Consider the following 12,865-nt stretch of genomic DNA (forward strand, 5'->3'; position numbering starts at 1 on the left):
TGGTTGTGTATACACACACACACAGCGACAGACTCAGTTCTCTAGGTTATATATGGGTGGGTATATATATATATATACATATATATATATATATATATATATATATATATATATATATAAACACACACACAAAGAGTGACAGACTCTTTCTAGGTTATATATGGGTGGGTGTGTATATATACACACACACAGAGTGACAGACTCCAGGTTATATATGGGTAGGTGTGTATATATACACACACACACAGAGTGACAGACTCTGTGTTACATATGGGTGGGAGTGTGTATATATACACACACACACACACACAGAGTGACAGACTTTTTCTAAGTTATTTATGGGTGGATATATACACACACACACACACACACAGTGACAGACTTTAGGTTATATATGGGTAGGTGTGTCTATACACTCACACACACAGTGACAGACTTTTTGTTATATATGGGTAGGTGTGTCTATACACTCACACACAGAGTGACAGACTAGGTTATATATGGGTGGGTGTGTATACACACACACACACACAGGGTGACAGACTCTCTCGCGCTCTCTCTCGCTAGTGTAATACATGGACATGTAAGGGAAAAAAGAGAGAGACTGTATATCTATATATATTTATATATTTTTATACCCCCATGTCTAACACACTAGTCTGTCACTCTGCGTGTGCGCGCATGTATATATACACACACCCGCATATATAGACTAGAGAGCCTGTCACTCTGTGTGTGTGTGTATATATCCACCCATATATAACAGTCTGTCACTCTGTGTGTGTGTGTGTATACATATATATACCCACCCATATATAACCTAGTCTGTCACTATGTGTGTGTATACCCAACCATATATAAAAGTCTGTCATTCTGTGTATATCCCCACTCATATATAACCTAGAGTCTGTCACTCTGTGTGTGTGACCTAGAGTCTGTCACTCTGTGTGTGTGTGTGTGTGACTTAGAGTCTGTCACTCTGTGTGTGTGTGTGAGACCTAGAGTCTGTCACTCTGTGTGTGTGTGTGTGTGTGTGTGACCTAGAGTCTGTCACTCTGTGTGTGTGTGTGAGACCTAGTCTGTCACTCTGTGTGTCTATATATCCACCCATATAAACCTAGAGTCCGTCACTGTGTGTGTGTGTGTGTGTGTGTGTGTGTGTGTGTGTGTGTGTGTGTGTATACCCAACCATATATAAAAGTCTGTAATTCTGTGTGTATATATCCCCACTCATATATAACCTAGAGTCTGTCACTCTGTGTGTGTGTGTATCTCTATATATCCACCCATATAAACCTAGAGTCCGTCACTCTGTGTGTGTGTGTGTGTGTGTGTGTGTATATACCCAACCATATATAAGTCTGTCATTCTGTGTGTGTGTATATATCTCCACTCATATATAACCTAGAGACTCTGTCACTCTGTGTGTGTGAGTGTGTGACCTAGAGTCTGTCACTCTGTTTGTGTGTGTATATATACAACCACCCATAAATAACCTAGAAAGAGTCTGTCCCTCTGTGTGTGTGTGTGTGTGTGTGTGTGTATATTTATATACATACACCCAGCCATATAGAACGTAGAGAGTCTGTCACTCTGTGTGTGTGTGTATATATACACACCTACCCATATATAACCTAGAGTCTGTCACTCTGTGTGTGTGTGTATATATATCCACCCATATAAACCTAGAGTCTGTCACTCTGTGTGTGTGTATACCCAACCATATATAAAAGTCTGTCATTCTGTGTGTACATATATATACCCACCCATATATAACCTAGAGTCTGTCACTGTGTGTGTGTGTGTGTGTGTGTGTGTGTCTGTGTGTGTGTATACTCAACCATATATAAAAGTCTGTCATTCTGTGTGTGTACATATATATACCCACCCATATATAACCTAAAGTCTGTCACTGTGTGTGTGTGTGTATACCCAACCATATATCTGTCATTCTGTGTGTATATATATCCCCACTCATATATAACCTAGAGAGACTGTCACTCTGTGTGCATGTTTATACATATATATTTATACCCACCCATATATAACCTAGAGTCTGTCACTCTGTGTGTGTGAGTGTATATATACACACCTACCCATATAGAACGTAGAGAGTCTGTCACTCTGTGTGTGTGTGAGTGTATATATACACACCCACCCATATATAATCTAGAGTCTGTCACTCTGTGTGTGTGTGTGTGTGTGTGTGTGTGTGTGTGTGTGTGTGTAAAACCAGCAGTGTGTACAAGTGCAAAAGTGGGGGACTACCTTTATACATAGGAGTGTCTGTTAATGCCTGTTTGTGAATATGGCCCACCAGCCTGCCGTGGTGTGTGTGTGCATGTATGTATGGATATATGTATCTATGTGTGTGTGTATGTATGTGGCTAAATATACACACACCCCATAGTGTCTGTGAGACTGTCTGTATATATATATATATATATATTTCCATATACACACGTGTGTATACACACACACACACACACTTCCACACACCGTTTGTGTGTGTGTAGCTGTATATAAACACCACAGGATGTGTGTGCATCTATTAGAAAAACCAGTGACAGTTTGTGTGTGTACCTGTAACATCAGCAGCATCTGTGTGTGTATAAACACAGCAGTGCTTGTTAGTGTGTGTGTGTACATATCAAACACACGACAGGTTGTGTGCAGGGACCAGTGACTGCTTGAGTGTGAATACAAATATATATATATAAATATATAAACAGCTGTGTGTGTGTGCACACGTACATACATGCAGGGAGCAGTGTCTGTGTGCATCTAGATACACAAACCTGTGTGTGTACACGGAGGAGACACAGTGTATGTGCACACATGTCCTGGTGTGTGCACATACGTCATGCTGCACACACGTGTCCTGGTGCGTGTACTCACATGTCCCAGTGTGTTAAAACACGTCCTGGTGCACACACGTGTCCTGCTGCACACACATGTCCTGCTGCACACACATGTCCTAGTGCACGCACACACAAGTGTCCCGCTGCACACACGTGTCCTGCTGCACACACGTGTCCCGCTGCACACACAAGTGTCCCACTGCACACACACGTCCCGGTGCACACACACGTGTCCCGCTGCACACACATACATGTCCCGGTGCACACACACACGTCCCGCTGCACACACACGTGTCGCGCTGCACACACACGTCCCGGTGCACACACATACATGTCCCGGTGCACACACACGTGTCGCGCTGCACACACATACATGTCCCGGTGCACACACACGTGTCCCGCTGCACACACATACATGTCCCGGTGCACACACACACGTCCCGCTGCACACACACGTCCCGGTGCACACACATACACGTCCCGCTGCACACACATACATGTCCCGGTGCACACACACGTCCCGGTGCACACACACACGTGTCCCGCTGCACACACATACATGTCCCGCTGCACACACGTGTTCCCGCAGTGCCGACTGTCCCCGCCAGGTGCCGCCCGCCCCGCGCGGGCAGCGATGACAGCGACAACCCCCCAATCCAAAGCAGGACACCCCAACACGGCTCAGACACCCCCACCCCTCCCGCTGCGGTGGCAGCTGCAGTGCCCCGGGGGGCCCTGCTGGCACCCCTGGCCCTGCTGGTGCTCCTGGCCCTGCTGGCCCGAGTGGCTGCGTGTCCCCGTGTCCCGTCCAGCAGCGGTGGGTGACGGGGGGGGGGGGGGGGCCGGAAGGGACACAATGACCGGGGGCCTTATCTCGCCCCACAGTCCTTCCCGGGGCCACAGGTGGGTCACCCCCCCCTCCTTAGGGACAGGGCTGGGGGGAAGGAGCGGGGGGGGTGGGGGGGCCACCCACAGGCACATGAGGGGGGCAGGGAAGGAGCAGCCCCTTCTAGCACTGAGACTTCAGTAAGTTTATTTACAAATATTAAAAAGCAAAATAAATACAAAAAGTCTTAAAAGTACAGCCCGAGGCGGGGGGGGGGGGAGCAGGGGGGAGCAGGGGGAACCCGGGCTGTGCTGCTGCCTGGTCCCCAGTTGTGGCCCCACCAGGACGGTGACACTGCAGGGCTGAGCCCTCCCCTGTTCCCTGGGGGGTGGCAGGGGCCATAGCACCAAGGGGACAGGCAGGGGGGGAGGGTGGGGACCCCATCCCCAGCTGGCAACACTCAGCTTTGGGGTTCCTCCAGTCCTGAGGGCACAGATGAAACTCCCCCAGGCACCACTTGGTTAAACCCCCCCATTCCAGGGGTGCCTGGGGTGAGGAGAGCTGGGTGGGGGGCACTATGGGGGTGCAGAGCCCCAGGGGTCCTGCTGCAGGGCTCCCCAAGCTCTGTGCCCATGGGCAGAGAGGCCAGTGGGGGGGGAAAGGGGGTAGGGAGGGGGCAGCTAACTTTGAGGAGCCCCCAAAGCCCAGCCAAGCCCCAGGCAGGGGGATTAACGGGTAAATCCCATGGGATGCAGGAGCAGCCCCCAGGGCACCCCCAGCCACATACCCCAGGCACGCTTCAGTGCACCCAGCCGCTGTGTCAGCACAGTGGGGACATGCAGCCCCCGGGACAGGGACCCAGGGGACAACCCCATCCCCCCCCCCTGGTGGTACGGGAGCATCCCACCCCCCGGGTGCCCTCAGGAGGGGGAAAGAGGGGCTGTGGTGCTGGGCATGGCCATCATGGGGACATCAGGGGGGGCCCACGAGGGTGAAGGGGCCGTGGGCAGGGGGTCCTCACTTGTGGGGCATGTCCTCCATGCTGACACGGCCCCAGACGCCCACCACGAAGGTCTCCACCTCACACTCGTTGACGCCGCGGGCGATGCGGAAGTGGCCGCCCTCGCCCCACGCTGTGCCCCACGAGTTGGCTGCTGTCTGTGGAGGGGACATGGGACACGTGCCTCAGCATCAGGTGGCCCCGCCAAACCTCCCTCCACCACCCCAGCAACCCCCCTCCCCAAGCTGGATCCCACCCGGCCATTGCAAAGCAATGACTGAGCCCTAAACAACTCACGACACACGTGAACACTCACCCAGTACTTTTGGGTCTGGCCATCAGGCAGCTGCTCCTCTCCCCACCTGCAGAAGAGCAGGCTGGTGAGTGGGAGTCCCCAGCCACCCCCTGGGCTGCACACCCCCCTCTCCCCAGCACCACAATAGTGGGGTGCCATGTTGACCTTGCTCACTTCCTGCCCCCGGCACCTCCCTGGGGGCCAAGCCAAGATATTTACGTCCATTCCCGAAATACAGGCAGGAATATTTAGCCTTCAGGAGGAGGAAGGAAGCCGCCAGCACAGGGCAGCCGGCCCCACTCCCTTGGGCTCTGCACCTCCATCCTGCCTCCCTCCTTTGAGGGGGCTGAGCACTGTGCAGTTGTGTCACTTGTGGTCTCAGCCCTGGGCAGAGCATCAGCGCCCAGAGCAGGGCTCCCCATCACTGCACCCTCCTTCCCTTCCCACTCCTCTCCCAGCCCAGAGGAGGGGAAACACCTTTCTTCCAGCAAAGAGAATTCTTTTCCAGCCAGGAACGGGGCTCTTTGCACCCCCTGAGCCCCCTGTGTCCCCTCAACATACCCAGTGATTTTGACTGAGTGGGTCCCATGTCTTTGGTGCTTCGGCCCCTTCCCCTCAGCCACCGGCGTGTGCCGATAGATCCCACTCTTGTACATGAAGAAATCCTCGTGCACCTCCAGGATGGCTGTAGGCAGGGGAAGAGGGGCTGGGGACACTGGCCCTGTCCCCAGGGACAGGCCTCCAGGTCCCCCAGGGTGGAGGATATGGAGGAGGAGAGGCAGGAGCTAGATCCTCCCCTGGGCACTGTGACAAGACTTGGAGGAGGATTTAAGAAAAAAAAAAAAAAGACTAATAAAGTAAACCAAAACCAGCTGCTGAGATGGTGATTAAAGCTCAGGAGTTAATGAGCAACAAGTGCCTGCTGGTGTGGGCAGCGTGACGGGCACCCTGGGGCCAGGAGAGCACAGGCTAAACATTAAACAGGGAGAGCAGCTGGGGGGGCATCCTGGAGAGCAGCTGGAGGGGGGTTCCTGGTCCCCACCTGCCTCATCCCCTCAGCCATTGCAGTACCCAGCTTTGGGGTACCTGGGTAGGTGCCCACGCTGGCTCCCTACCTTGCACGGGGCCGTTCTCCAGCAGCTCCTTCATGATCTCCTTCTCCTGCAAGCACAGAGCAGGGTGGGACCGGGAATCCAGCACTGCCCTCCCCACCTCCCCAGCAATGCAGGCAGAGGCCGTTTTGGCACCCACGGGCGGGTGTCTGGGAGATGGGAGTGGAAGAGATGCTCCCACCCACCCAGCATGGCAGAGCCACGCCCGGGGGGGAGGGTGGGCTCGGCAGTGGGTTTTTCCCGGCTTCATTCCCAAAACTTGGCTTTCCCAGGCGAACCACCCTGAGCTAAGCCCCTTTCCCCTCCCCACACCAAACGGTTCCCGTTTCGCCGGGGCCGTCCCTGCCCCGTCCCGCGGGTACTCACGTTGGAGGAGAGGCGGTAGGCGGGGGTGGACTGGTAGATCTCGTTGCCGTGGGTCTGGGGGTTGGGGCAACGCGCCGTCGCCTGCCGCTTGCCCCGGCCCGTGGAGCGGCTGTGCATCATGCAGGGCTGCGCTGCCGGCTGGCTCTCCCGGCTGGTGAACGGGTAGCACTCGTCTGTCACCACCCTGCGCGAGGGGACAAGGACGTGAGGAGGGGAAGGACCCGCCGGCTCCATCCCCGCACTCCCCTCTCCTCAAACAAACAAACAAACAAGCCAACCAACAAACAAATCCCTTCTCCAAACCCCTCCCCCAAAACCCTTCCTTCCCCTAAACCCCACCTCTCCCAAAATCACAGGGTATTAGGGGTTGGAAAGGATCTCCAAAGATCATGGAGTCCAACCCCCCTGCCATGGCAGGACCAAAAAATAAAAACCGAACTAGGGCAGGTGACTCAGAAAGGCATCCAGACAAGTCTTGGAAGTCCCCAGAAAAGGGGACTCCACCACCTCTCTGGGGAGCCTGTTCCACCTGGGCTCCCCTCTTGCCCAAGGGACAGCCCTAGGGACAGGGTGCACACGTGGCACCGCGGGTACTGGATCCTGGGATCTCCCCAGGTAACCACAGCCTTGAACCCCCTTATTCCCCCCCAGCAGCCTGTGTCCCCCAACCCCGCTCACCCTCGCCTGCGCAGGAACCACCAGGCGCCGTCCAGCCGCCCCCCGCTGCAGCCCCGCTGGTTGCGGGTGTCACAGGACAGGAGGTTTTGGGGTGACAGGGCAGGTGTCATGTGCCCCATGGAGTGGATGGAGATGCGGTCCGAGGCAACAGCTGGAAGCAAGGAGGGAGGTCAGTGGCAGCTCCCCCCGGGTCCTGCCCTGCTCCCCAGCCCCACAGCCCTGGGTGCTGGGTTCAGTCTGTGTCCCTGCCAGCCATCCCATCCTGTCCCCTCTCACCTGCTGTGGAGAAGGCCCAGGACCCAGCACAGTTGCCCTGGTCCAGGGGCTCATGGATCATCCCAGGCCACTTCTCAGCTGCATCGAAGTGTCGGGGCAGCACCTCGTTGGAGTCCATGTTCATCTGTGGAGGCAGAGTGAGGTGTGAGGGGGTGGTGCCCACGGTACAGGGACCTCCCGCTCCCCCCCTCCAGCCCATCCCCAGCAGCTCCTGGGCATTCTCAGAGCTGTGCTCCCCAGCCAGCCTTATCATCCCTCAGCCCCACTGCAGGACCCCATAGCTCTGGCTGAGTGTGACCAGGATTTGGGTGCCCCTTTGCCACAGATCCCTTAACTTTCCCTAATTTTTGGTTCCTCAATCCTGGCAGTTCCTGGGGCAACAGCAGCACCAAGTGCCCAATCTTGGATGCCAGCAAGGGCACCCTATGCCTGGCCACCAGTGCAGGGCACTGGGTGCTTTAAGCCCCTCATTGTGGCCTCTGGCACTTCCATTTTGGGGGGCGGGGGAGATGAGGGTTGGTGCCTCCACTCCTGCCATGCACATCTCACCCTTCCTGGGGAGGACACAGCACCCGACTTATCCCAGCACAGAAAACACTTTTAAAATTAAACCACGGCGCCGGGTGTGCACGGGCACTCCCTGCCAGCACCCACGGGACCCCCAGGCACTGCCCACCCCCAACGGGGGCTGGTTTTGGGGCAGGCAGAGGCACCCCCTGCTCACAAAGCGCTGGCATTGCCGGCTCTGCCGACTCAGCAGCTGCGGGGCCGACTTTCCGATGGGAAACGGCAGGGAGGAGAGGGGGGAAAAAACAACACTGGGCGGCTGGGGATTGTCAGGGGGAATTTGCTGAGCTGCTGTCTCCAAACACAAGGGCTGCCCGCAGCACCCACCCAGCCCACCCCTTCCCTGCCTCCCCCCTGGCTGCTGAGCCCCTTCCCAGGGTCAGGGACACTGCAGGGACACAGCCAGCTGACGGGATGGTGATTGGGTGAAGCCAATAGGACAGGCAGGCTCATCAGCCCCAGGCGTGCCTCAGTTTCCCCTTGCAGCTGAGAGGTGACTCACGTGCATCTCATTCATGTTCATGACGGTGGGAGAGGGTCGGAAGGTGCCCAGGCGGTGCCGGATCCCATCCTCCAGTGTCATGCCCCAAAACTGGCTGTAGTTGGCAGCTCTCCAGCTGTGTGGCAGGAGGGGGTGTGGGTCAGGGGTGCCCTAAAATGCTCCAAGCATCCCTTCCCCATCCTCCTGGCACCCCATCCTTACCCATAATTGCCCCTGTTGACAGCGTCGATCAGCTCCCCGTCCATCAGGCAAGCGTGGTCCTCGCACTGCCACCGCCCATCGGGGCCACAGGTGCTGCAGGGGGATGGCACCAGAGGGGACACTCAGATCAGAAGGGACCACCTCCTTGGGAGTGGGTGCTACACCCCTTTCCCCATCATGGGCAGCCAGCAAGGCCCTGGGGCTGCTCCTGCAGCAGGGTCTGGGACTGGTTCGGCACCTCAGGATGGGTTGAAGCTGGTCCAGAAGCCAGCAGGCAGCCCCCCGCATGGCCCTGGGGGCTGTCCCCCCCCGCCCCATCCCCGCAGGAGCCTGAAGGGCAGACAGAGCATGGGACTGAAAATCAGCTGAAAAGAAGCCAGGCCTGCAGACTTCAGAGCAAGGCTTGGACACCAGCCCAGGGAGGGAATTTGGGGCCAGCTGTCCCCTCCCCTGGACAAGCCACTCTGGTTCAGCCAGGAGCCCTGCGGCACCCATGGGGAGATCCAGGCAGGGGGGTGGCTGGAGGTAGGGAAGTGTGCCAGGACCGGGTCTCCCTGGGGAGCCCTGGGCTGTGCCAGGTCCTGGTCTCCCTGGGGAGCCCTGGGCTGTGCTCCCCCCGCTCGGCGAGCAATGCTTGGCATCCTCCCTCCTGCCCAGCTCCCTGCACGCTCTTCCCTTTTATGGAGTCCTGCAAGGCTGGAGCTGTGTCCCGCCAGCCCGGCCCCAATTCCACCGGCAGCACCTGCACCCCCAGCACTCACCCCCTCCCCATCCCTGAGAGCCCCCCCCAGTGCTGTGCTGGTGACCCCGCATCTGGCTGTGAACTCCTGGGGTCTCCCATGGGCTGCAGCCAGCTGGGTGCCCACAGCAGCCCCCTTGCTTCACCCAAGAACTGAGTTTGCCCCCCCACCCCCAACGACCCCTCCCAGACCCCAGGGAGCCAGGCAGGGACAATATCTGGGGTGAAGGGCTGCAGGAGTTGCTGCTCTCCAGGTGCCAAGTGTGGGGGAGGAGGGTTTTGGCAGAGAAGCCTCAGCCCACGAGTGCTGTTGGGGAAGAGTTGCTTTCCCAGGAGCAGACATATGAGTGCAGGGCTCAGGGTCCTCAACCTCCCCCTGGGGCTCCAGGACAGCATCCAGCTCCACATAGCTCCATGCCACAGTCCCAGAGAAATGCCAGGTGGCATCAGGACCTTGAAGAGGGGTCGGGCTGGCTTTTCACCCCCAGCTCCAGCACACACGTGTGCACACACACGTGCTCATGCCCTCACACACACCTCACACAGAGCCTTTGATTTCCCTTATCTGCCGCATCGCGGGAGGCAGCCAGCCCTGCTGGATTTGCTCCCTGACTACGGGCAGATCCGCACCCACAGGTTCCCCCTATCCTCCACCTCCGGGATGCCATTAATACCACCGCAGCCGTTCCCAGATAAACCCCGGGCTAACACCACCAGCAAGCTCCTGGCGCAGCACAGACGAGCTGCCGGCACCCAAGCAGGCGGCAGAGCCACCTGGCACGGAGCTGCCACAGCTGCCAGCTGCAGACTCATCCCATCAGGCTTGGGCAAGCTGGGCTTGGACCAACGTGGCCAGAAAAACCCCCAGCAGCACTGGGCCCTCACCAGCTGCCTGCAGCCAGCCCAGCCGGGCGCTCACCCGCTGCAGTGAGCAGCTCCCACAAAGGCATGTGCCGAAACTTGGGAGCGGCTCAAGGCCCCGGGCTCTCTGCTCTCAATGTGCTGGAGCAAAAAAGCATTTGGCACCACCTCCCACCACCCAGTTGGGCTCTGTGTTCCCGCTCCTGGAGCCGGCTGCAGGCAGCCCCGGCACTCGCAGACCCCCTGGTACCCTTCCCCGGGTGGGCAGCGTGCCCGCGGTGCCCGCGTGGCACTCACCACAGGTTGCAGTTCTCCCGGTACGTGGCTCCGGTGGGGTAACTGCGGCCAGCACGGGCACAACCTGAATGGGAAAGGGGAGAGCCCTGGTGAGCACGTGGCTGCACAGGGGGTCCTACCAGCACCCCCATGGCTCCAGGGGTTGGAAACGCCAAGAGGAAAATAAACACAGCCCTTAAAGGCACGCAGGTGCCTGGCTGCAGCTCGGCACCTCCAGGCTGATAATGGGGAGCTGCCCCAGGGTGCAGGGTGGGAGCAGAGCTGGCTCAGCACCCGGAGGGTTAATCGGGGGGGGGGGGGGGGGCTGGCAGGCACAGCCTGTCGGGACAGGGATAAAGGGGCCAGTTGTACCCTGGAGCTGGCTCTGCTCTACAGGGACTTCTTAGAAAGCCTTGTGTGCTGCGCGGTGGGGGCTGCCCCTGCCCCCCTCACACCCCCGGCTGCCCAGCCCACACCAGCTGCTGGGCGGGTTAAGTCAAGGCCAGCACCCGCCTGCCCCAGACATGACCAGGAAAGCCGGGGTGGAGCCATCCCCCTCTTCCTCTGCCCCACAGAGCTGCTCCTCTGTCCCCCTGTCCCTACAGCCCTGCCCGTGGGAAGGTGCAGGGGACGGGCAGTGGGGCTGCAGCTGCTCCCAGACCTGGTTTCGGGAGCCTGCCCCCCACCCAGCCACTTCGCCTGAGTTTCCCCAGCTCCGAGGGGTGCGGGGCAGCTCTGCAGCGAGGGGAGGGCTGTGGGGTGGCTGCATCCATTGCCCCAGGAGGCACCAGCGGCATCACACAGCACATGGGGCACCCCAGGGCCAGCTCCCAACACCCACGAACCCCTGCCCAGCTGGGATGGGGGCTGCCTCACCTGGGGTTTTGGGGAAGGGGGCCGGAATGCCCAGGCAGTATTCCCAGAAGTCAGGGCAGCAGTCGGAGACGGTGCGGTTGCAGAAGAGGTCGCAGTAGCAGAGGGTGTCGTGGTAGGGCACGGTGCAGCCGTCGTCTCGGCCGTGGCAGCAGACATCCCCCCGCTGGCAGTAGGACCCACCGGCATCGTAGACCCCGTGCTCGTACAAGCCGGGGGCCAGCTCCCGGCGGGTGCGGATCCGGGAAGCCGGGGCGGCCTGGGCCAGTAGCCAGAGGCAGAGAAGGGCCCGCAGCAGGCCCATGTTGCCAGCAATGTCCCCAGACCCGCAGCAGCTGCAGGGGAAGAGCAGTGAGCAGGCTGGGGGCAGCCGGGGGTCCTGCGGGCACAGGGTGGCTCCGCACCCAGCCCCATCCCGCTGGGTCGCCCACCCTAGCCAGCACACTGAGCCCCGAGCCCTGTCCCGGGGTACCTTGTCCCTCCGAGCCCTCCCCCGGGACGCTCGAAGTTCAGGTTTCGTAACTCCCCTTGTGACTACCCTGGCTCGGGGGACCCTCAGCGCGATGCCCCAAAACATCGGCTCCCCAGCGGGTGCTGACGCCCCAGGCAGCCGAGCGGTCCCGTACCCACCCGCACCTTACCCCCCTGCTCCAAAAGCGAAAGCCCGGCGGGACAGCGCCCTCCAGGGCACCCGGGAGAGGCTGCTCGAGCCCCCGTCCCAGCCGTGGTCCCAGCTCCAGTGCCGGTTCCCGCCGCCGCGGAAGCCGCGGCCGGTGCAATGAGCTCCCAGGTCTCAGCCCGTGCGGTTGGGGAGAGTTCTGGGGACACCTGGAGAGGTGTGTGTGGGGGGGTGTTGGCCTGGGGAACCCACTGAGGAACCCGCGGGGCGAGACCCCTCACCCCGTCCCCCCCGCCCGTACCTGCCGCGCCCGCCGCTCCGCGCCGCCGCCGTCGAGCACCTCCCCGGGGCCCGCCGCTCCTTATAGCCGCGCCCCTGCCGGGGGGGTGCGGGGAGGCGCCGGGGGCAGCCGCGCTCCGGCCGGGCCGCGCTGCCGCTGCCCCTCCCCGGGCGGGGCGGGGGTCGGGCCCGGGGCTCCCCTCGGAGCGGGCGAGAGAAGCCCCAATCCCCCCCCCCCCGCCCCGGCCGGAGTTCCCGGCGGCACCCACTCCCCGCCCAGCCCCTCCGGTTCCTGCTCCCGGTGCCACTCACCACCTGCCCTTGCAAACTGGGGGGGGGGTCTCTGCCAGTCCCCCCAGCTCCGTTCAGGGGGTTTCCGGAGTGGGGTGTGGGGAGGGAAGGCAGGAGGGGGGGGAGCTGCGGGACTCCCCCATCCCAGCACCCCTGATGCAGTGTGGGCAGCTGGATGCAAGCGAGACAAGGACATCCCAGCTCAGCCCAGGGCACTGAGGTGGTGTCACTTGGAATCAGCCC

General features: G+C 59.6%; 1 protein-coding gene across 1 annotated transcript; it reads right to left on the reverse strand.

Moving 5' to 3' along the window:
- Nucleotides 1-3,877: 3,877 nt before the first annotated feature.
- On the reverse strand, nucleotides 3,878-12,426 carry TINAGL1 (tubulointerstitial nephritis antigen like 1). The gene is made up of 12 exons (XM_051638019.1): nucleotides 12,354-12,426; nucleotides 11,437-11,768; nucleotides 10,582-10,645; nucleotides 8,685-8,777; nucleotides 8,484-8,598; nucleotides 7,415-7,538; nucleotides 7,139-7,289; nucleotides 6,461-6,644; nucleotides 6,098-6,143; nucleotides 5,544-5,667; nucleotides 5,004-5,049; nucleotides 3,878-4,845 (listed from the first exon to the last, which is right to left on the reverse strand). Exons 2-12 carry the CDS (start codon nucleotides 11,735-11,737, stop codon nucleotides 4,705-4,707), a joined length of 1,389 nt encoding a protein of 462 aa, XP_051493979.1. The 5' UTR covers nucleotides 11,738-11,768; nucleotides 12,354-12,426; the 3' UTR covers nucleotides 3,878-4,704.
- Nucleotides 12,427-12,865: the final 439 nt, after the last annotated feature.

The sequence above is a fragment of the Apus apus genome, chromosome 21 (assembly GCF_020740795.1).
Source record: "Apus apus isolate bApuApu2 chromosome 21, bApuApu2.pri.cur, whole genome shotgun sequence".
Classification (NCBI taxonomy): domain Eukaryota; kingdom Metazoa; phylum Chordata; class Aves; order Apodiformes; family Apodidae; genus Apus; species Apus apus.

Excerpts from the sequence above, each read along its gene's own strand:
- TINAGL1 (XM_051638019.1), bottom strand. The coding sequence starts at position 11,737 with ATGGGCCTGCTGCGGGCCCTTCTCTGCCTCTGGCTACTGGCCCAGGCC. Across the intron at positions 7,290-7,414 it reads CTGGGCCTTCTCCACAGCAG|CTGTTGCCTCGGACCGCATC; the intron begins GTGAGAGGGGAC and ends CCTTGCTTCCAG. Across the intron at positions 5,050-5,543 it reads CACTCAGTCAAAATCACTGG|GTGGGGAGAGGAGCAGCTGC; the intron begins GTATGTTGAGGG and ends GCTCTTCTGCAG.